Source organism: Barbatula barbatula, assembly GCF_947034865.1.
Source record: "Barbatula barbatula genome assembly, chromosome: 25".
NCBI classification, from domain to species: domain Eukaryota; kingdom Metazoa; phylum Chordata; class Actinopteri; order Cypriniformes; family Nemacheilidae; genus Barbatula; species Barbatula barbatula.
Genome location: NC_136788.1, coordinates 8358181 through 8381382, shown reverse-complemented (window position 1 = coordinate 8381382; position 23202 = coordinate 8358181). Strand labels below are relative to the sequence as shown.

At 39.1% G+C, this 23202-nt stretch overlaps 1 protein-coding gene across 1 annotated transcript in view; it reads right to left on the bottom strand.

Annotated features, from left to right (window-relative positions):
* Positions 1-5521, bottom strand: part of roraa (RAR-related orphan receptor A, paralog a) — a 221403-nt gene extending 215882 nt beyond the window's left edge. Inside the window, exon 1 of the mRNA XM_079449833.1 lies at positions 5229-5521. Coding sequence (XP_079305959.1) covers positions 5229-5382 — 154 coding nt within the window. The 5' untranslated portion in view covers positions 5383-5521. The remainder of the gene's footprint in view (positions 1-5228) is intronic.
* Between the last annotated feature and the right edge of the window lie 17681 nt (positions 5522-23202).

Genomic DNA, 23202 nt, shown 5'->3' with positions numbered 1-23202 from the left:
ATAACATGTCATTTGACACTTTTCTGGCGCCTTAGCTGCTGGAAAATTTGTTTTCTTATGGGAATTTTTCACATTGTATTAAGAATCTAAATTGTCTTGAAAATAGACAATACGTTCAAAATAGAAATCAAATTAAATTATATATTGAAATCATTTCATATTTAAGAAATGTATAAATAAATATTAATACATTAAACTAGTATTTTTGTACTGCCATTGTGCTGAATCGTTCAAATGAAATGATATGACTTATTTAAGTCATTTTTGTACTTTAATACAGTATGAAAATGTTTGTATTACAATTTCAAAGAATCAACTGCTTCTCACATTATCGATTTCTTTATGTTTCCACGAGATCCGTTTCGCTTGACTGCAAAACAAATCAAAATTTGAGAAGACGACGTTTCTGGATAAGTACAAAGAGTCGGCTTCCTATACAAGCATGTTGAAAGGCCGGGAAATCCTAATCCGGGCATTCGAGAATGTCACAGTCTCACAGCGTCGGCTGTCAGATAAAGCTGCACTCCACCTCTGGGCCTTCGCAGGCTGTTTTTTGTAGAGAAACCTTGTTTAGAGGCCTCCGCTCCTCTACAGCCCATCCGTCTTCTGACATCAGCGGGTAAACATACGCCACCACCCCAGCCCACAACCTGCGAGTGAAACAGCACCGGCTGCAGTGCTACAAGTCTGGGGCCTGTACCACGCTAGGATTTTCAGCAGCACTTCGCTGGCCGGCCAACAAAAACAACAGCCACGGCCAGACCTCCATTAAGAAGTGTCTGCTCCATTTAAGCAGCATGGAATGGCATATCTTTGCCCAGCCAGAAGTAAGCGATCCTGTTCAAATCTGAATGAGTTAAATGGTACTTTCATCTTAAGCACATTGGGCGGTCCGACATTAAAAACCGGTGTCAATGCACAATATCTGTTGCACTAATTGCAGAAGAAAAAAGGCTCAGCTTGGCCCATTCAGCCGCTAAAATATCCCCCCCGCTGGAGGGGGTCAATCAGCACGCCGCCAGGTGACAGATTTTACGATCTCGCCCTGACACCGTGGCTAGGAGTGAGCAAAATATTGTTGTCTACCATGCCAACTAATAAGTAATTATAGGCTAGTCCTTCACAGATGGCAGACCCCACAGTCATTCCGCTGTCTTCCAATAAAACAGAAATTAAGTTAAGACGCTGCTCTGCACATGTGCATCCGCGGCGCGAGCCGCCCGAACCTACACGAGCAAATGCGCTGCCTGAACGTTAACAGGAAGGAGCCCATTAAACCGAGCTCATGACACTGCAAATCTACTCAAGCTTGATGGATGTAAAGCCCTTGTTATGTGATTTGAGAACTCACACGTGTTATTGCGGAGGTGTGCAACAGACACTGCTAGTAAGGGGTTGGAAAGCAGGCTTTTGCTTAGAGTTACTTCAACCTGAATGATCATACTTTTCTTCCGGATCTCATCGGTTCTTAAAATAAAAGCCCCAAAAGTGAACATTTTGTTTTTACTAACCCTCATATCATAAAATATTTTTTGGGGAACACAAGAGCATCCCTCAAGCAGCTCTTTTCCATACAACCACATTCATGGTAATATGTAAATAACACCAAAGGACATATGAATGGTTTCACGGTATTAAAGTGTGTTTGTAAAGACGAATAATATTTTGAACGTATTTAGCTAAATAAAACAACACATAAGAACACTAAATAAAAATACGGTGAGACACTGATAGCTTCAGTATTTTTCACATTTTTTCTAGTAATCGTACGTTTTTGTAAAACGTGCAAATTCACACCAAAAAGCCACTTCATCAAATGTAAGAATAAAGCGAAAAAGTTATTTAATTTGTTCATTTGTTTTCAAGAAAGGAAGGGATGGCATGAGGATCAGTAAATTAAATCAAAATAAAATATAATTAGAAACTATTAATTAGAATGTATTATAATTTTCTTTCTTTCTGAACTCTTCAAAAATATATTTTCCTTTTATATTGGCCAGGAACGTTACAAGAAAAAGAGCAACATACACTTTGAACAACATGAGGATGATCTTTTTAGGGTAAACTATTCTATTAACCTGTTAAAATCATAGCATAACATAATCATAACCCCTGATAGTTTAAGACAGACTCTTTTTACTCTCTTAATACACATCACTAGTCTTATTGTGCATTGTTTATCAGCGCAGGTTGCTCCAAAGAAAAATCCCTTTCATGTTGATGTCAAGACACAGCGTTTGAAGCGAATGCCTTCATTACATCCAAAGCTCTTAAGCTACAACACAAACGCCTGAACCTTCATCTCTAAAAAAAACAGGCCATTAATATTGTTTTCAAACATTCTCCTTGAGTGCTGGAAGATGCCACGTGTCGGTAACACTACCCTCTCCAAGTGATTTAAGCAATTGTGTGCCTGCTCGTCTGACCCCCTGTTATCCTACAAAAGCCCTCCCTGAAATAAGATGTCAAGTGTCAGTGCCTGAGGTTAAAACATCAAGTGCCAGTTTTCAGCTTTGCCTTTCAACCTCCCGGAAGGTCAAATCTGATGTCTGACCTACTCTGAGCTCCGTTGTGAATGTGTTTAAGCACAGGCAAAAATAAAAGCAACCGAAAAAGTGGCAAGAAATCAAGCGAGAGCAAAAAAAGGTCAGACTCGGTGTGCTCAAAAAGACAGAGTGCGCGTTGTGTATAAAAAGTGAAAATGGAAAATGTGCTCATTTCTAAATGTCTTCACGTCCAGATGTTGGTTTTTGTGGACAAACTTAAATACAATGTCTGAATGATGCACTGTAATTTAGAGAATGCTTCAGATGTTTGACACTGAACAAATGAAGCCACAATGGCTGATTGTTTACTTTCTTGACTTGAATCATTTTAGATGTGTGCAAAAAACCAGCATATACGCATGTTTTTAAACACGTCTAGACGTTTATTCAATTCCTTACATTTCATGCAAACCATATGATTTAAAACGAATTTTCTGTAATACCACCACATCAATTAAATGCTATCCATGAGAATATAATACCTAAAAGAAATGTACCAAAAGAGATACACGTCCAGACAATGGGTGTGGACAAACTCTTGTCTGGGATGTGTTTCATGGGTTTGAACACGCAAGCAGAATTTGTATCAAATGAGTCAAATGGATTACATTAAGGTCAAATGGCACTTCAGTTACATAAATGTTTTGTGCAAAATGCTTAAAAATGAAAATAAAATGTTCTCATATGAGAATTTAGTGGATGTACCCCATTCGGTCTGAACTCTCAAACTTGAATGATCCAATACCTCTCTTAAATAAAATATGCCAAAGACATATTTCAATTAAGAAACAGAGTACTCTTTAACATAAATTTAACCGATCATCCTAAATCTTCAAAAGCCTCCCTTTTATTCCCTTTTCACTTGAGATCAAAGTTATGCGGTGTGCATCATTTCAGAGAGAAACGCGCTTTCATTCATCCCTGCACTGAGATTGCCTCCGACACCCACGATCACAGGCAATGTAGCGAAAGTGCGAAATAAACGTACTGCACATGCCACAAACAAAACCACAAACTGCTCGTGGTAAACGAATTATAAACCAGTTTTGCGTGTGGTGTCCTACTGCGCGTAATTATGGAGATCTGACTAGACCACACATTAAAAAGGGGTTTAGCAGGCAAAATATGATTAAATGTCACAGCTGGTGAGACGTGCACTCGAGCGTGATACAGCTACCTTATATATGTGAAATCAGCAAGCGTACACATTTCTCATAAGAACTTATATACAACTACTCTAAAAACTATCTAGATAAATATTATTGTTTAATAGAAAAAATGATTTAGTTTTTTTATGTTTACTGCACTCTGAGAGACCGGCACAGTCACTATTGACTTTGTTAGCGTTGCAAAACCCAGTGAATGTAAAACCCAGTCCCACTGAACACTTAGTTTCTGATGGGCACAATTACATAACACGACTAAGGCATTTCTTTTCCTTTTCTTTTTCATCAGTCCATTGCTGTGAAGGGTGGGGGTGAACAGGTCAGCAGGTTAGGAGTGTCCCGATGTCAGTCTCCTTCCTCAAAAAGAAAAGAAAAACGACCTGGGCTCAAGCATGCATCCGTCCAGTACCTGCCTGCTACTGCTGTTACATAACTGAATGTGTTGGGAAAGTACCACGCTACAAAAGTGATACAAAGTCCTTTAAACCGCCTCAAACTGTGACATCTGGCGTCAGATTGTGACGCGTGAGGATGAAAAGAGGCTATCGAATCATTCTCCCTCCTCTTGCGCCCTCGTCTCTGTTTATGGCTAAACTTGTTACATAACCAGCTTACATTCCGCGTTCGCCGCTGTAAATATATCCCTCGGCACGACTCGCAGTAACGAGCTGAACAAAGATCGCAAATGTCGCCATATACTGCGGCGTTTCGCTCGATAAACACTTTTATCGTCCGCATATTTTCCGCTGAACTTGGAGGAGCCGAGTTGAATGGAGACGGAGGGGGAGTGGCTAAAAAGACTACTGTCTCTACTGTAAAACACCGACAACTCCAAAGCAGACATATTTCATATTCAAGTTTAAACTTAAATCAGTGCGTTTGATTCGCGAAGGTAATAATCCCTGTGAGATGTTTTCTGTGTGGGCAAAAAAAGCCATTTTGTACCACAGAGCAGCTCTCAAATCATGCAAGTAAAGGCACGCTGACAACCGATGAATGAAATATAAACAATAGGACGAGTTTAAAATATCTGTGCATTGAATAAAACGCACTGAACGTTTTTGGGAATATTGCCACAGTCTCGGTTAAACAGTTCACTTAAGTTGGACTGAAGAAACCCATCACTGCGCTTTTCATTTATACTGTATTTTTGCAAACTATAATGCCCGGCAGAAGTAAACTTTCACGTTGGAATCACCCGAATATTCCCTAAAAGCGTTTCTTCTTCATTTTTGTCTTCGGTGTCAGTGCTGTCACCAGCACCAGTGGATCTATAACCGCGTCTACGCGACAACAGTAACTCGACTAAAGCATTTCAAATGAGATATATCTCACAAATGCATTTTATTCTCGTTCAGTGCGCAATTTCCAATTTTCCACAAGCGCAACGCAAATCCTGTTTTACGCACGGCGCGCCATCCAAGTTCATTTTGAAGCGAATTCACTTTGAAGTTTTGCGCATCAATATTACGGAGAATCCGCATCGCATCGGTTCAAATGAATCAGTGTCTCTTACCTCTGTTGGTACTAGAGCAGCTCTGCCTGCGCACCGGGGCTTGGTGCTCAGCTTTGCGGAGGGTCTCCAGGTTTACCGGGGTTTCCCTGACCGGGGTAACCGGCTCCGAGACGCCGTTGCCCGGGTCGCTCGCTGGATCTGGAGGGGACTCCATGTTGTATTTTAAGATCTTTCTTGAGCTGTTGCTGGTGTATCGCGATGCGCCGGGTTGAGATTTACAGCTGAGAGATTTGATGAAGCTGTGTATTTTGTAGCAGAAGTAAGAAATGTTGAAAAGACGAGTGTAGACAGAGGTGGGTGTGTACGTTTGATTGTCCACTGGCAGCGCTAGTGAGAGCTCCAGTCAAACAGCTGAACAGGGAGAGACTGTCAATAGCCGATGAATGGATGTGTGTGCACTGGGCACTGGAGACCAAGCGCATTTACACCGACTCTTTCATGTCTTTGCCGACGTTTCAATGACACAGCCGCACTTTTTCTGCATTATAACATGAGATGTCAAATCTACGAAGGTGTGTATTGATGCAACTACGGGTATAACGGGATCACGTGATATTGTATGTATTTTGTAAACCCTGAAAATATTAAGTTTAAAGTAGCTTAGAAAAAAAGAGTATTCAAATATGTACCTTCGTGAACCTTTTTTAAGCAGATATCCCAGGTCAAAATAATCTATGTTTTTACTTATAACATCTTGTTATAAGTGTATTTGGTAAACAACTTGTGGCGCATGGCCTGGTTTCATCCAGCAGTTGTTTTAGAAAAGGCTTTTGTTTAAATGGAATAAAATGGATTCTTTGCATTCACTGACATATTAACATGTTTGTGATTTTTATTTTGCCTAACCAGTGTAAGAACGCTGTAGATTAAGTTGGTCTGATCTCAAAGCCTCAACACCCCGAGCACCGGGGAAAGCAAACTTTTATAGAAACGTGTTAGGGGCTTGTTTTGGTATTGAATATGCCCAACACGAGACATCGTTCTCGTCGTTATACGTGTCAGTGCATGCAGGTTTACTGAACGCCCACTGCACGTGGTCGGAGCAATGCCACGCCCTCCACAGAACAGAACGTGGACTTTGGCATGTAGCTTAACTTTGATATCACCCGCAAAGCGGGTCAAGTTCACCTCCTGGCAGAGTTTCAGTTGTACTGCGGGGTCAAAAAGACTGGCAACCACATATTGCACGGAGATAAATCATCGTAATTATCGTCTTTAGACCTGTGTAAATATTTATACTCGCCCTTAAAATGTCTTGAAGAGTAGGCCTACCCGCCGCCCTTTTTTTCATTTATGGAGCCCGATACTGTTGAGTGTCAAGCTTCACAACAAGATTCCATAAACTAAATACTGTAAATAACTCTTGTTCTTACCAAGTCATATTGTTTGTGGCCAAGAAAATCGAGACTAGACGTAATGTCTGTTCCCTCCGCGCGCAAGTCTGATCAGTATGCATGTTTTTAATTTGGCGCGAAAAAACGGACGGCATAGATTTGGTTTATTTGTTATCGCTTGTAATATACAGTGGATTTAGACAGTGGCAGAACAAAATACTGAAACGTTCGCCACAGTGTTTTCAAATAATTGTTTTGTTAGTGGACCATCATGCTCACTGCAGATTGTGTTATTGACATTGGTTTGCTTGAAGAAGGCCTCTTGCGCCTCAAATATAATGCAGCTTACTTTAGGGTGAACTGGGTTTGACTTTTGATTCATATTATATTTACTGGCACATAATGACAGAAGTACTGTAGCTACATTGAAAAAAAAATTCTTATCTGTTTCTGACATCCATCTCAGAAAGTTTGGAGATGTAATGTTAATGGTTTCCTGAATAAAACATTTAAACTACAATCTTAAACTTAAAGCAATATTAAGGACTTTCTTTCTCTTGGTCATTTTAAAATATAGCTCATTTTTTCGATAAGGAATAGACTTTGACATGCGATACTTTCCTCTCCATAATCATAACAACTGTTTTATTTAGAGAATGGAGATATGCAACATACGCTACAGAAGAATTCATACTTGGGGAATTGTCAGAGATAAAGTCATCAATATAAAGGACAACCATTAAACAATGTATAAGTGCAAACTGTACACACATTCTCGGAAGGACGTTTCAAAATGAGTTTATCTGTTTCCGGTGAAGTTCATTACATCTGAAAAGAAAAGTGCCTAAATGCTCTTTGTATTCACGTCTAACAGTAATTTCATGATCTGAAAATAAACAAACATTTTGTGAAATGTTTAGTTTGTATTTGCACAAATTGAAATGAAATAGTTTCTATGTAATGCAAATACGATCATACACTACAGTATATTTAATAAACCGATTGTGGCTTAAAGTGCCGTAACAAAACACTTTTGGGCCTGTAGGTTTTGAAAATATTTGCCAAAACATTTTAACATTACTGCTTGTACCGAAACTTGTGGTTGTATTGTTTTTTCGGGATGCCATTATGTATAATACATTTATATGTCGAAATGTGTCGTTTCAACCTGATCTCACGGAAATTCGAAACTATTTTACGAGGTGGATGATTCATATAAATGTATATCGAATCGAAATGTACGAATCGAACGTACGATAACTAGAAAAAAGCAATATTGACGCCCCTCCCCTAAACCCCCCACCCCCTGTCACTGGCACGAAGGCAAATCGTATTAAAATGCTAAATGAAAATGATCCAAATTCAGCCACCTCCTAAAATAATTTTTGCCGTGAGATTGTGTTGGTTGTTTTCACCAACCAATTTCTCCGTTGCCATTACTATCTTGTTTCACAATGTCATAACAGCTCTCCTTAAATATACTTAAAATAAATAAAGAAACCATTGACTGTCAAACAAACCAAAATACGGTTTCACGACCACCACCGTCACCTTATAAGTTTGTGTAATTTGGTAGCTCTCCAAACCTCACTTCCCTCAGCTGGATAATTGGGGCATTGGCCCGGTCACATTGGTTTCCACCTCACATGGTCTTTACTGAATTAGGAGGGGTGAAAAGCGCTGTGTTTCTGAACATCGCCAAAACAACACAATTACATTTACATTGGCTGAAAACACCAAGAGTGTCTGTCAGGAGGGTCATTATGGATCCATTTTCCTGTTACTTCCTCATTTTTAGTGGTTAGATGTGTTTCCTCCATTTGGGGAAATAATCAGCGCCCATGGCTTTTCTTTTCAAAAGACCATTTTCATTACCTCACAATGTGTATTGATTTTGCAGTAATTACGTCTCTCTCATAAATCCGGTGAATTTAGAAATGATTCTCACACGCTGTTGTGTTGGAAAGAGTATGAACTTGAGGGATCTCTTCTCTCATCCCCTTTCTGTGGTCTTCTGAAGATATTAAACATCCTCATTAGATCACTGCATCCTTGTTAATGAGAGGCGTATCAATTAAGCATCGCAATAGACGGCTCTTTGTGACATGTATCTAAACCCTGACATTTCTTGCAGGTTTTTGACACTGTTGTTCGAAGTTTGAAGGTCACGAAGGTCATATTGTTATGCTATGAAACTCCTTTCGATCATTACTACCAGTTTTAAGACAGTCAACGCTCAAAACCATCTTCAAAAGGAACCTGGATTACATTACCGATCAATTAAAGAACTGTTTATTGTGTCATTTTGTTTTTACGCAATTCTTCACCTTCCTGTGGGAACCAAGTTTACACAAACTTCCAAACATTGGGTCCCATCCTCAGTACGTAAACAAAATAATGAGGAAATATGACTTTGCATTCTTCTCCATCATCTCTCTTCTTGGAGTTTTACACAAAACCAAACAGTCCAGGGAGAGATTCAGAAGAAGCGAGGGTAGCGTAAGGTTTCATTTACAGTTTTACACACTCAGCCTTTTTCTGCAACAAACACAGTGTAAAAGCAGCTAGCTTGTGTCCTGCTGCTTTATGTATCCTCTGGTCCTCATAAGACAGTAAAATGCATAACCACGAGAAATTGACTCGCTCGAAGCTTATAATCCATTAGAGAAGCCCGGGGAACAAAAGATCTTGAGATGAATGTGGTCTGTAACTGCCAAACAATATTGAACGGTCCATCATCTGGCCAACAACTACTAAAATGTAAAGGGTTAAGCTGGTAAAACAATGCAGCCTTTCTGGTGATGCTAGTAGACCAAGTCTTGGCTAGTAGAAATGCCAGGCCAGCATACAAAATGCAACATATGCTGGTCTTCTCATCATAGAATGTTGATGAAACATGCTCAGATAATGCATAAACTAATGTGAATCAAATGTGAAAAGACATTGTGTATTCTCGAATGATTTGTGCATGAGGTCATAATGAGGAGAGGCCAGGGGATAGAGAACTACAAATGTTGCCTCACTGCAACAGCTATTGCTTGACCCCAAGCAGGCTTTAATAAATGCCAAGTCTCAGTTGTTGTGTTACAAAACAAAGTGAGGTGCCTCTACTCTCTACATCTGCATGTTTTTTCTGAGGCTAAACTTTATGCAGGTTCACAAAAAGCAATGCATAGCGAAACCACTTATAGTGCTATATAGCACCACATCTTGGTGCTTCAGTGGTTCTATATAGCACCTCAGTCATCCCAAAGAACCACTGAAGCACCAAAAGAAGGTTCTATATAGCACCAAACGTGCTTCCCCTATGATTACGAGCCAATAACCACTTTTAGTGCTATATAGCCCTTTTTTGTGCAATGTTTTACATTAAGTCTTAATGTGAAAGTGTCCACCCATGTGTATGCAATCTATGTTCGGCCTATTTAAACTGTAATATACTAAATGGACTCCGCTATTCTTATTGTGTTGTTTCAAGGCCAGAGTGAATTTAGTAAATACGCCCCTCTTATTTAATTTATTTCACTCTTTCAATATCAAACAGTAAAGTTCTAAGGGGTTCTCAGAAAATGTTTGTGAAAAAAGACGGCAGAAGTTGTAAAATTCTACTGAAGATTCTTGCAGTTTTATTTCTACAAACAATATGCTGCCTTCATAATATCATACTTACTATTTGTTTAAATGCTTCTTTATATAAAAAATCTATATGTATTTTAGAAAGGGGATCCACGGAAAAGGTTCATCATTTTTAGGGGTTCTTGGCATGAAAAAGTTTGAAAACCCCTGAGCTGTAGTATAAAAAAATATTTTGATAAATTAAATTAGAATATTTAAGCAAGAAAAAGATGTCATGAAGAGAATCGGCCTGTAATAAATCATTCATTACATTTACATTTAGTCATTTAGCAGACGCTTCTATCCAAAAGTTCAAGAAGTGCATTTATGTTGAAAGCATAACTTTTCTGTAGCTCAGTGGTAAGAGTGTCGTGGGTTCGATCCCACAGGATTGCACATGCTTAGAAACAGAATGTATAGGATAATGCAATGTAAGTCGCTTTGGATAAAAGCGTCTGCCAAATGCATAAATGTAAATGCATAAGTGAAATAGAACTGGTCTCATATAGCCTACCACAGTTTACAAAGCTAAGTTATTTCATTTATTCTTCTGATAGAAAGAGTAGAAAAGACATCAGTCAGATGCTGAAGGAAGCATGTGTTTTTCAGCCAATTCTTAAAGATTCTGTTAGAGAATCTGCTGATCTTGTAGCAGCGGGCAGATCATTCCACAAATGTGAAACCGCTCTCATAAATGTCACAGAAATGCAGAGTAGCATTCAAGCCCTGCAGTTAAACACTGATACAAATGAAACAACAGGCCAAATGAGTTATTTTATCATAGCTTGATAGGCTTGGACTGTGACCTTGGCTAACAGAAGAAAATAAACATGTTTAATGTCGCCAGGTTGCTTGAGGAGCAAGAAAGAAAGAGGAATCCCATCCTGCCATGTTTGTGCATTTACATGGGGATAATTAGTCCGCGGGGCGACATTTCCCCACAGAAAAAGTAGAGGGGCTTGATACACCAGGGATGATGTGGAAACATCTACTGGCCGGTTTTTAAATGTCAGCGTGTGTGCGTTTGCATGTGTCGGCGTTTAAGATAAAGCACCAACACAAACCCACTGTGAGTCTTTGACCTGAACAGGTGTGACCACAGAACAAGAACATCTCGAGTCGAGATACAGTAAAACAACAAATTAGATGATACGGAATTGTCCCTCACTGCCTCAGAGTCGCAATGAGAAAATCTAGATGTGGTCTAAATAAAATGGTTGACCCCCTCACCTAGGCTTTGGACTTTCCCATCGGTGGCTAAATTCATATGTTGAAAGCACATTCAACAGTCTATAAGTGTGATTGAGGGCACTTCAAAGACACTTTCCCTCTGAGAATCCAGCGTCCGTGCCGGACAAATGGAAAACGCTTAATGGAACAGCATTTCCATTGGGAAGTTGGGTCGCTTCCTCAAGTAGACCCACGTTTCCTCCTCGCCCCCTTTCGAGTTGCGCGCCAGCCCCTTGACCTTCAGCCGTCGCGACCTATGACCTTCCACTTCCCGCACTTTTAAAATTCAATGTCGCAAAGTTGCCGGGAAGGTAAAGTAGAGCAGAGGAGACAAAAAGAAAGGAAGACTAAGAGAAATAGCATAAGAAAGTAAAAGAGAGCCGAGGGAAAACTCTTCGTTCTTACATCACTGATCATAGCCCACCGCCACCCTTCCCATCAGCCCCCACCCCCTTGTTTAAAACCAAGAAGAGGCAAGGACGAGTCTGATACACCGGCGCTTTCATTTTTTGAGTGATGATGAATTGCTGCCGCCGTGCTAGACTGGAGCAGGGGAAAGATGCGACGGATGCGGGGCAGGAGACTCACCGTGCCTGCCTGTGTTTAAAAATGATTGATTAAACTGACACCGGCACAGGAGTACAGAGACGCTCTATTTTTCTCCTTCATTATGTAAGACAATATTTCAAATCAAAAGAGCACCAGAAGAGGACAGCACGAGACCCCAGACAGGATACCCTTCAGATAAAGTTTACACACTAATCAAAGCACGAAAGAATGCGCGTCACGTGCCAACAGGACGTGTTTTTTTTCTTTTAAATTTTTTCAGTTTCCTTTCGATCTTGCTATTAAAGAAAAAAACATTTTTGAGCATGCTTATAGTATAAACAGTTTGTCCTGTCCTGTTACATGTACTGTAAACATTTTAACCAGGTAAATCCAGAATCATCACCTGTTATAAAAGAAATACAAGCTTTCTTTATATTAAGAAGGCATAACTTGAACTAAATAAAAATAAATAATGTGGACAGCCTTTTTTAAGTGTTATAAAAGAAAAATCATACTTTGAAAAATATTAAATTAGAAATTATTATTTAACAATTATTTACTTCAATTGTAAATACCATGACATGTTTTCTTAATGTTCTTAATTGTGATGACAACAGGTATTTCAGCCGAAAATGAAAATTCTATCATCAGTTATCATTTCGAACCTGTATGACTTTCTTTTTACTACAACAGATGTACCCATTCAATTCTATTGTATGGACACAAAAAAAAAAAAAGAGTTCGCACTGATAAGAGGGTCAGTAAATGATGACAGTACTGAATATATTCACACCTCAAATCCACCATCAGTTCTTCTCCAAAAGTAAAAAAAAAACCATTATAATGGAATTATAAACCTAACTATGTGTTTCAAGACCACACATCAAACAAATCATTCTTCATTTCACCCTTAAAATGTAACAAATCTGCGTTACTACCATATTGTTTCATTAAGAGCACATTTGTGTGTCAGTTTTCTCCTCTAGTTCTATTTACACGAGATGCGATTTTTTGTCTTCACAGCAGAGAAATGATGCGGCGGGTGCCGAGCAGAGCCCGAACACAGAGCGGCTCGATCGTGTGTAAAATCCTGATCTGACACACACATCAAACCCAGAGATGGAGTGACACGTTTGTGGTAGTTCAAAGTAATGACTGATGTGAAGCATGGCAGACAGACGTCTGACACTGACATACACACATACACAAACATCAGCTCTCCTGGGCAAAATGCATTGTTCCAGCTAAAAAGAACATGCTCATAATGAGTCGATGTTATTACCATGCACTGCAAAATGAAGAAATAAGGCACATAAGCACACCTAAGATGTTTCCCTGGTGCAATGCTACCAAACAGCACCATCTAGCAGCTCCGGGATGCTTAGAATATCAAAGTCTTCCGCAATAGCAGGTGCTACTGGAATATTAACCACCGGCATGCTTGAATAAATTCAGGCGGAAAAACGTGACGGTATCCTGGTGTGTTTGTTGATATGGATTTCAGATTGAGGAATAAAATAAAAAGCATCTCATGCTGGTGAATGACAGCAATCTAAGACTGGGTTACATCATTCACACGATGTCGGATCCCACAAACTACAACTACTTGAGTGTCAATGACAAGTAAAGATGTCAATGAAATAGCAAAAAAATTATGTGTCAGCTTCTTAGAAATATTTCTATTCCCGTTGAATTAAAAGTAATGACTATTTGACAGTTTTCATGTTGTTTCTTATACCATTTGACCATTTCAATAATAAAATATTCTTGTTCATTGTTATGATGTATAAATACATTTTTTGCAGCTATTGTTTATACAAGTCAAATGTTTAAACACACCTTTTATTTTTTGTATTACTATTTCTTATATTTCTGAATGATACTTGAATCATGAAAGCTTTTTAAACAATATCAAATAAGTTTCCATATGTTTTTGTAAGTAAAGAAGATGCAACAGACACAATTATCTTTGTGAACCCATTTAAACACATTTGTGTCAAAAGCTTCTTGAAGGCATGAGGTACTCGGTACTATTTTCTTGTTTTGTATGCAGTTTATTTAGTGATCGTCATGTTTGTCTTTGCCTAATACACAAAGAATGTCACATGCAGGCATGGAATAATCACATTAGAAGACTACTATTTTAGGTTGTCTGAATTTACAATTCATAGGTAAAATGATCATTTTGTTTCATTCTGTGAACTACGGACAATATTTCTCCCAAATTTCAAATTAAATCCTTGTTTCTATTCACATTTCTTTTGCAGAAAATGAAAACTAGAGGAACACGTCAAAATAACAGAAAAGATGCTCTGTATTTTACCGACCTCAAATGCTGCAAAGCAAAAAAGTTCAGATTCACTTATAAGCCATGCAGCAGTAATATTGTACTTCGAAAAACTTGTGTGATAACATTGATTTGAATTACAGTTTTAACGTGTCTTGTCATGCTGTTAGTCTTTCACATTGCTATTGTTTTACTTAATGTCACTCTTGAAGTTTGATTTGGTTGAACTTGAACAGACACTTGACTGGTATGATCACAATACAACTACATATGCTCATAAAAACCCAGAATGGTCTCTCAATGTTGTAGGTTTGGAACAACTATCACTGAAACATCAATTTAGAAAAGTTTGTCCAAACTTTTAACTAGTACTGTATTTCTTAAATAACAACAGATCTGGACACCCTAAAATGGACCACGCCAGCCTTTCCAAACCCGCTGTAATTTTTTTCTTATTCGAATATTACCAGAATTCTCACATTTAACGGACAAGTTGTGTTGTGTTCAAATCGTTGTGCTCGCACCTCTCAAAGTGTCCAGAGTTAGAATTGAATCATGGGATGTGTGTAGAGTTCAAATGACTGGGGAGACTTGCGGCTCTCAAAATCAGGAGGTGAAAAATGGCGTGGTTATTTGTACCTGACAGAAGTTAAGAGTCTCTCCCCGCGGCCCAGTCGCTCCCTGCTGACCGCGAGCCTGCCTTCTCCTCTAGCTGCATCTCACCTTGCGAGAGACACACACACACACACTATCCCTGAAGGTGCATAAGATGGCCTACTATCTCCAGCACGCTCAGGAAATACTAGGCCAGAGGTGTGCGGGTCTCTGTAAGGTCGAGGTGTGTGCATGTATTTGTGTGGTTGTTTTTTTATAGGCGTGCGTGTAATTTCATATTAATCTCAGCGAATGACTGAATGGAGTCACATTAATGTCATGAGGGGAAACATCTCTAGAGTGGTTTAGTGCAGACTTTTAGAGAGTATTCAACAAAACAGGCCATATGTAAGCTTATATAGTGAATGTGGGTTAAATAAAATATTTAGCATTAATTACATGAGACGTAAGGCTTCATGTAAACAACTATAGGTAAGCCATCTGTAGATCGATTTCTCCAAAAACAGCGTCCTATAAGGGCAACATTGCCTAAACCAATGAGATAAGTTAGGGGGTGTAAGTATCTGTTCATCCGACCAATGGCAGAAAGAGGGTGTGATTTCTTTGGTACGCCAACAAAATGTTTGTAATTTTTCATGTGACATCTTGCTCCGCCTCTTAAATGAATTTCCATTTTTAGACCCCCCACCTGTCATACAGAGACCACTCTTCGCAACTCAAGGAATTCCCAATGGATACATTTAAGGTCGAGCCTACATTTTTTAGTTGAACATCTGTATTTTAATATAAGCCACATTATAAAGTAAAATGGGTTGTGAACACGTGATATTGAGTTTAATGCTGATCCCAGGTACACAGTCCCTATAACCAGTATTACTTGTAAGCCGTACAGAATCAGCAACATTTTGGCCAAAAGTATGCAAACTTTCAAAAAGATTTAAGCTTGATATCCAAAGTCTCCAAATAAAAAAATAAAAAAACATCAGAAAATCTCAGATTTGAGCATCTTATTGAAGATAAAGGACCGGTGATCAAATCAAATTGCAAGTACAAAAAATTCACAGTGTTTTTTTCACAACAAGTAAATTAGTACAAACAGTAGTGAAATAAGGAAAAAGTTGTTCTGAATTACGAAACAGAATACATTATTTTTTGTTCATTAATATGATTCATTATTCATAGTGCCAATAGTAAAGAACGTCAAATATATTTTCATAAGATCTATATTAGTGATACTGATTTTAAAATGATTTGTCTTTAAAACTGCAGTCTTTTTTGAGTTGAATGCTGAATTGATGATAACTAGATCATTCAAACCTTCAGCAAAAAACATTTTCAGAGGTCCAATGCAAAGCGGATTTAGAAAGCATGTACCCGCGCTGCTGTTCTTCTGCCTATCTGTGGTTTCGTGGGTGATGGGGGTTTGTGGGCGTGTGTTACTTACTGTCTCCTTCATGATTCTTGACAAATTCGACCCATCAGATTTTATCGGCCGGTCTCTGAAGCTGGGCGGGCTACTAATTTATCCTTTAGCTTCATGGAGCTGTATATCACAACACTCAGGAAGACAAATGTCAGGACACATGTTGCCAGATTGGGGCTTTGAGCGCAAGATTCCTTTAATTGGGTGAACAGGGACCGGGCTCAATCCCAGACACCCTCGGCGTTGTCTTCCTCGCCCTCCGCCTCTCCCCTTTTTCTTTCTACATGTTAACAAAAGGCAGGAAGATGAAAAAGATAACATCTTTCCCATCTCTTGCTTTGTGCCATTATAGAACAGACGAGCGCGGGGTAAAGAGGTACGCCGCTGAGCTTCAAGGAAACGGAGCTTTATATAACTTCCTTTCGAGTTCCCTCCACGTTTCATGTTTATTTCACTCCATCTTTTCCGCAGCCTCGCAGTTCTGATTGACACCGTCTTGCTGTGTGCTGTAATAACAATTATTCATTATAGACACTCAGAGCGATCCCACTGATAGCTACTGGATATATTTGTCTGAGTTTAGAGGGATGTGTTTAAGAGGGTCTTAAAGGCAAGAGAAAGCTCTTTCAGATTTGCATGCAATAGCTGTTCATCAACAATGTTCATCTGATGCATCCCCATTTCACCATGTACCTTAACTGGGGAACTTTTCCACTTTATTTAAGCAAAAAGCGTGCGGATGACGAAGAAGGCGGCATGCAAGCAAATGAACGTAAAGCATGCTAGCAGCTCGATGAATTGTGTGGTGTTTGACATTGCAAGCAGCGAGCAAATGAGACGCTTTTAAGCGTTCACTGTGGCACAGGGGAAAAAGACTTGTTTAATATAAACTACACATTTCGCAGCTGTATCAAAATCTTATGCACACTGGTATCTGTTGTGTTTTCTCAACAACAACAACAACAACAAAAAAAGGTATAAGTTGTGTTTTTTATACTTTTTGGGGGGAGAAGGGGAAGTCAGGGAGTGTCTGGAAAACCGGGGCAAGTTGTCATATACAAGTGGATGCCACAAGAACTATATCTCTGTATGGTTTTGAGTTTGTATTTACACATGAATGCGTGTCTTCTTCAGCTGAAAAATGCTAGTTAAAATGTGTGTTTTTTACCATTTAGAGGAGGGGTCTCAACTTTTGACTCCAAGGCTGCCCCATGCATTCAACAATATTCAAAGCCCCCAAAGTAAGAAATGTCTTGTTTTTTTAATGGATTTCAATGCTGATTTTGTTTAAATTTGAAATCTTAAGGCCTACTTGGAAGTAAGCTGGGAACCCTTGTGGGTTTATTGGTTACATTTTTTCAAAACTCCCAGACAAACATAAAGGGTGACCAATAATAATAATTTAGGAATAAATAAAAACCATGAAAAATGGAAATACGAGTTGACCACGACGATCTGGAGCTATTCAAACCTAGGCATGTATTTCATGTGTCTTATATGAATATCTTATATGCATGCATATCATTTTAACATCATCACACTTATTCATATATCGATCTATCATGCCTTTGTCGATTTGTTAAGAAAATATGGCACAGTCGTTTATCAAAGACCCGTGCTGCACCATCTGGGTTTATCTGTCAGTTGTCTGTTATGATGCGCTATCCCCGCCTGCACTAATTAAGGAATCTGGGCACAGATATACAAAGAGGGGGTCGGATAGATTCGGGGAGAGCTTCAATAACCCAGCTCTGCAATCTGGCCTGTGTCCAGTTCTTTCAAATTAATTCATGTTCCCCAAAGTAATTACATAAGTGTGTTTGGTCCACGTGGACATTTTCCACAATACACATTTTAATTAAAGCAATAATTCAGATCAATTTCGCGAGACCTGGCCTCCCAAACTTTCGATTATTGCATATTCAATAATAAGAACGGGTCTTTTCAAAGAACCGTATTGAGCTTGAACAGTCAGCGAACACAATATTGCATTCCTGAAATTACAGTTAAAACTTATCTGTAAAAACAGAATGAGAGATATCTTTGAAAAGATACGGAATAGAAATGATTAAATATGGGCAATTGCAAGCAAATGTCAACTTTACCATATAAAAATAAAGTGGTTCAGTGGTTTAAATAGCCACGGTCCAGGTCTCCCTTAAAGTTTTTTAAGCCCTTCTTATATTTTTCCACATGATTACAATCTTGTAAGTGCCGCTTTCAAAATCGTCACATCCATACAGCCCATATTCCTCATAAATAGATCCATTAAAACTATTTTATGTTCCATGAGCCATTGCTTTGATAGGTTTTATTGCTTCTGGTTTGTACATTTTAATTCACTGAAATCCTACAAACTGTGTCGCCTCTCAAAAAGCGTGTCCTTTTTTGTCACAGCCGTAACACATCCATATTTCCCTATTTTAAAATAGAAACCTTGTGTATAGACTGATGATTTGTCAAATATAAACAGATGATTCAGTATATTGGTAAATAAGACATTCAGTAAGAGTTTTTGTATCACATCCATAATGCTAGATTTGCATATATCTGAAATATGTCTTTGTTAGAAAAATTACATTTGTATGTTATGTTTCTGTGTTCTGTCATTTCATTACTAATGACTCTGGGTTTTACAAATGTTTGGGTTTCAGCTACACATGTGCAACAAATACTGAAGGGGTAACGAAACCATTTATAATGCTATAGTTTTCTTTTCTTACAACATGATGTCTGATTTTGATTGATAAGACATACTCATGTAAGTATGAGCCTTCCATTGCTTGAAATGATTTTATTTTCAATTGTATCATCAATCCAGTCCTCTTTCAGAAAAAACGGAATACAATCTTACAAACAATTCTAGTTTCTGAAATATTACCTGTAAACAATGCAGTTGTAAAACAACTGTATGAATTAGACGAGTCGTATTGGTTAAGCTGCCGACACGTGACATGCTCTTAAACTGTCGTGTTAAAAACAACACAATCCATCCTGAACGGAACACATAAGGACAACAGATTCTGTGTTACTTGTACATCAACCTTTTGGTGTTCCTTTTATTTATTTACCACACAATCATGATGATTTAACCTTGATGATTTAATATATATATAAGAAGTTCTCTCTAAATGTTTAGCTTTCTTAAAAACATTTAAGTAAAGGGGTTTTATTTCACTTAACCCTATTCCATTTTTTATACCTTTTTACGGTAAAATTAAACCATGTGGTCAAATTTATAACAACAGATGTCATTTTCACTCACAGTCACCTGTAGATCAGGCCTATTTTCACTTTCCTCCGTGTTTATCTTCGAAACAAAACACATTGCCTTCACACACACACACACACACACACACACACACACACGCACACCAGACCTCATGTTGAGCTCCAGCCACTGTTTATTGATCAGCTCAAACTCCCAAATAAACGAGCAGAGAATGAGAGCTATGCTCTAGGGAGCCGAGCCCAGTCCCGACTCCTCGGGCTCCCATCAATTTTAATCACGGCCCTAATGAAGAGACTCCTCTCTGCTGGATGTCCATAACTCAGAGCAGCACACCGCTACCTTCACCAGCGCCACTAGATCAGTCTTCCTTGCTCCCCCTCGCCTTCAATACCTGCCTAATGCCTCTTTTTCTAAATAAACTATGCATTAGCTAATGGCTCACAGGAATGATAATAGATAATGGCTGGGGAAAGCTCATTTTGAAGCGGGGAAGAAAGCACGAGGCTAAAGTTTTGTCTTTTTTAGCGTGTTTAAGAACGCCTTTGAAGAGTTGCATATATCACACGCTTGTGCGTGAAATCTCGGGCTACGTTTCAGCCAGGTAGAATTCCCTGCTGACATATTACAAGAATAACCTTGATATAAACGCTGCATTTTCGGCACTATTAGGGATATTCCTTCATGCAACTCTGACCTTTAATGAAAGGCATGTCGTTCCACCATATGCCTTTACTTTTGTTTTGACCTTGAAGTTACTTTTATGAGTTTTACATTTTCGATTTTTCATAAAAGAGCCTATGATAACCAGCAGTAAGGAATTACTTTAACATCTCAGTTGTTCTGCAACTGCATTTATAATATAATGAAACGCAACAGCGAACTCACTAGTCGGAACAGAGCAACCTCTGCGCAATACAATACATCATTTCAAGGTCATTTTAACAAACAGCTCTGACCCACGCTTAGAAAACCACAAACCTGCAAACAAACGCCCAGAGACGTCTTTCTTCTCATTTACACCCGCTTCTCATCAAAAGAGTGTAAGTTTCTCAAACTCTAAAGCCGAAAAGTTTTTCTGAGCTGCTGAACCAAGTGCTCATATTTTACTTTTGGTGACGCCCGGAATCTTTCTCCGGCATCTGGTCCTCTCATGCCGGGTAAGGGGAAGAATCCATCACCTTCCCCCTGGGTTTGCATAATCTTCTTATGGAGGTGAGGTGCCACGGTTTTGGCTATTTGCTGCCTCGTCCTGGGATTTGGCCTGTCTGCTCATATTTGATATCTGAACTCAGCGGTACAGACACATATGGGCGGCTCATAAAGCTAACGTGGTTTATGGTGCGGCCTGACGGAGATGCTCACTTCAATTCAATTCAAGAGAGCCAAACCCAGTCTGTAGATTTGGAACTAAATGTTACACACCTTGAGGAATTTTTGAAGGCTGATGCTTAATTTCCTATGAAAAGGCAAACCAAAAGAATTGTGTATGAGGGTGATTTCCAAAAGAGCCTGTCTGTCTGTATCTCTACAGTATATCTGTCTGTCTGTGTGTCTGTCAGTCTGTCTCTTAACAGTATCTGTCTGTCTGTCTGTCTGTCTGTAGGTCTGTCTTTCTGCAGTATCTGAAAATCTGTCTGTCTGTCTCTCTCTCTCTCTCTCTCTCTCTCTCTCTCTCTCTCTCTCTTTACAGTATCTGTTTGTCTGTCTGTCTGTCTTTACAGTATCTTTCTGTCTGTTGGTGTGTCTCTATGCAGTATCTGTCTGTCTGTCTGTCTGTCTGTCTGTCCGTCTCTCTCTCTCTCTCTCTCTCTCTCTCTCTCTCTCTCTCTCTCTCTCTCTCTCTCTCTCTCTTTACAGTATCTGTCTGTCTGTCTGTCTGTCTCTCTCTCTCTCTCTCTCTCTCTCTCTCTCTCTCTCTCTCTCTCTCTCTCTCTCTCTCTCTCTGATTGGACGGGCGTTTCTGAGTGTGAGTGAATGTGCGTGCGGACCTTTGTCCGGCTGAGGGATTCTCTTTCTATCTGTTTATTCTTCTATTTTCTTTATAATTTATGTTTAGTTGTTTTTTGTTTTGTCCTTAGTTTGATAAGTGTTGTATTTATAGTAATTTTTAGGTCCGCAACCAGCGGTTTGGGCGCTGGTTAGCGTGGCAAACATGGAGAGAATGGCGTTTGAAAATTTAAGTCGGCGCCATGCTATTAAAATCCCTGTAAACTTGGATATCTCTGTTGAGAAATGTGGTCTAGCTGTTGGCGCGATTGTAGGACATGATAGTATTGTTTCAGCTTCTAGAATGAATGGTTCAGTGGTTATTTTTCTTGATAGTTTTACTAAAATCAGTGAAATTATCAGTACAGGTATTAACATAGATGGAAATCTGGTCAATGTTCTACCACTCGTTACTCCTTCAAGACGTGTAATTTTGTCCAATGTACCGCCGTTTATTAGTGATGAGATAATCTGCCGTGAATTGGCACGATATGGGCAAATAGTATCCGCAGTTAAAAAGATCCCGCTTGGATGTAAATCCCCTTTACTGAAACATGTCGTGTCTTTCAGGAGACATGTGTATATGATCCTTAAGGATTATACAAGCGATCTCAATGTCGCTTTCAAATTTAAAATTGATCAGTTTGATTACACGATCTTCGCCACTACTGAGACTATGAAATGTTTTCATTGTGGAAAGGAAGGGCATCTGGTTCGTGCTTGCCCTGAGAGAAAGGAAAGCAGGCCCACAGTAGGCACCCCGGCCGCAAGTACAAATGAACAGTCAGAAACGGAGCCTGGAGGAGTAGACCTAAGAGAAGCGTCGGAGAATGAGGTTTCAGCGGCAGGGCCGTCTGGTAAACAAAATGAACAAAAAGAACCAGAACAAAACGACACAAAAGGTAAGGAAGTTTTGGGCATGGGGTGTAGCACAGTGTCTGATGAGATTTCTACTAGTCAGAGTGTAAACACGCAAGTTTTGGAAAGTGAAGAAGCGTGTGGGAATAAGTTGCTAGAAATTCCCACGGTAAATGAAGCGACCGCTGTTGAGGTAGCAGAGGCCGTATTGGAGGGATTGGATGATGAGGAAGGAATGGACACAAATGTGGAGTTTAAATTCCCTATGGTGAAAAGAAAAATAGATACTCTTAGTCGCACTAGAGCAGCTAAGAAAGTTGCAGTCTCTGCCCAAGTTGACTTAATTGAATCTGAGTACGATTCTACTGACTCTTGCTCAACGTCACAACAGCATGTATTTAGGGCTTTCTATACCTTAGATGCCATTAAAGATTTTCTAAAACGCACCAAAAATACTAAACGAGTACGAGTGGAGAATTATTTTCCAGATACCATGGGCTTTGTTGACTCAGTGCAACATTTTAGGAATAATCCAGGAAATGAGGGGTTTACTGATCAAGAGATTGCTCGTCTAAAAAAGTTTCTGACAAAACTTAAACAAGGGATTAATGATGAGAGTAATAGCACTAATTAATTTGATTTTCTTTATCATATGGTGTTTTGTTCTTGTTGAGTTTGTGTTGTGCTTTCTATTACAAATGAGTGTTTTTAACATAGCAACCTTAAATATAAATGGTGCTAGAGATGTAAACAAGAGAGCTCAACTGTTTGAGCTTATAAAGCAAAAACACATAGATGTAATGTTTGTGCAGGAAACCCATACCGATGATAGAAATGTTGTTGAT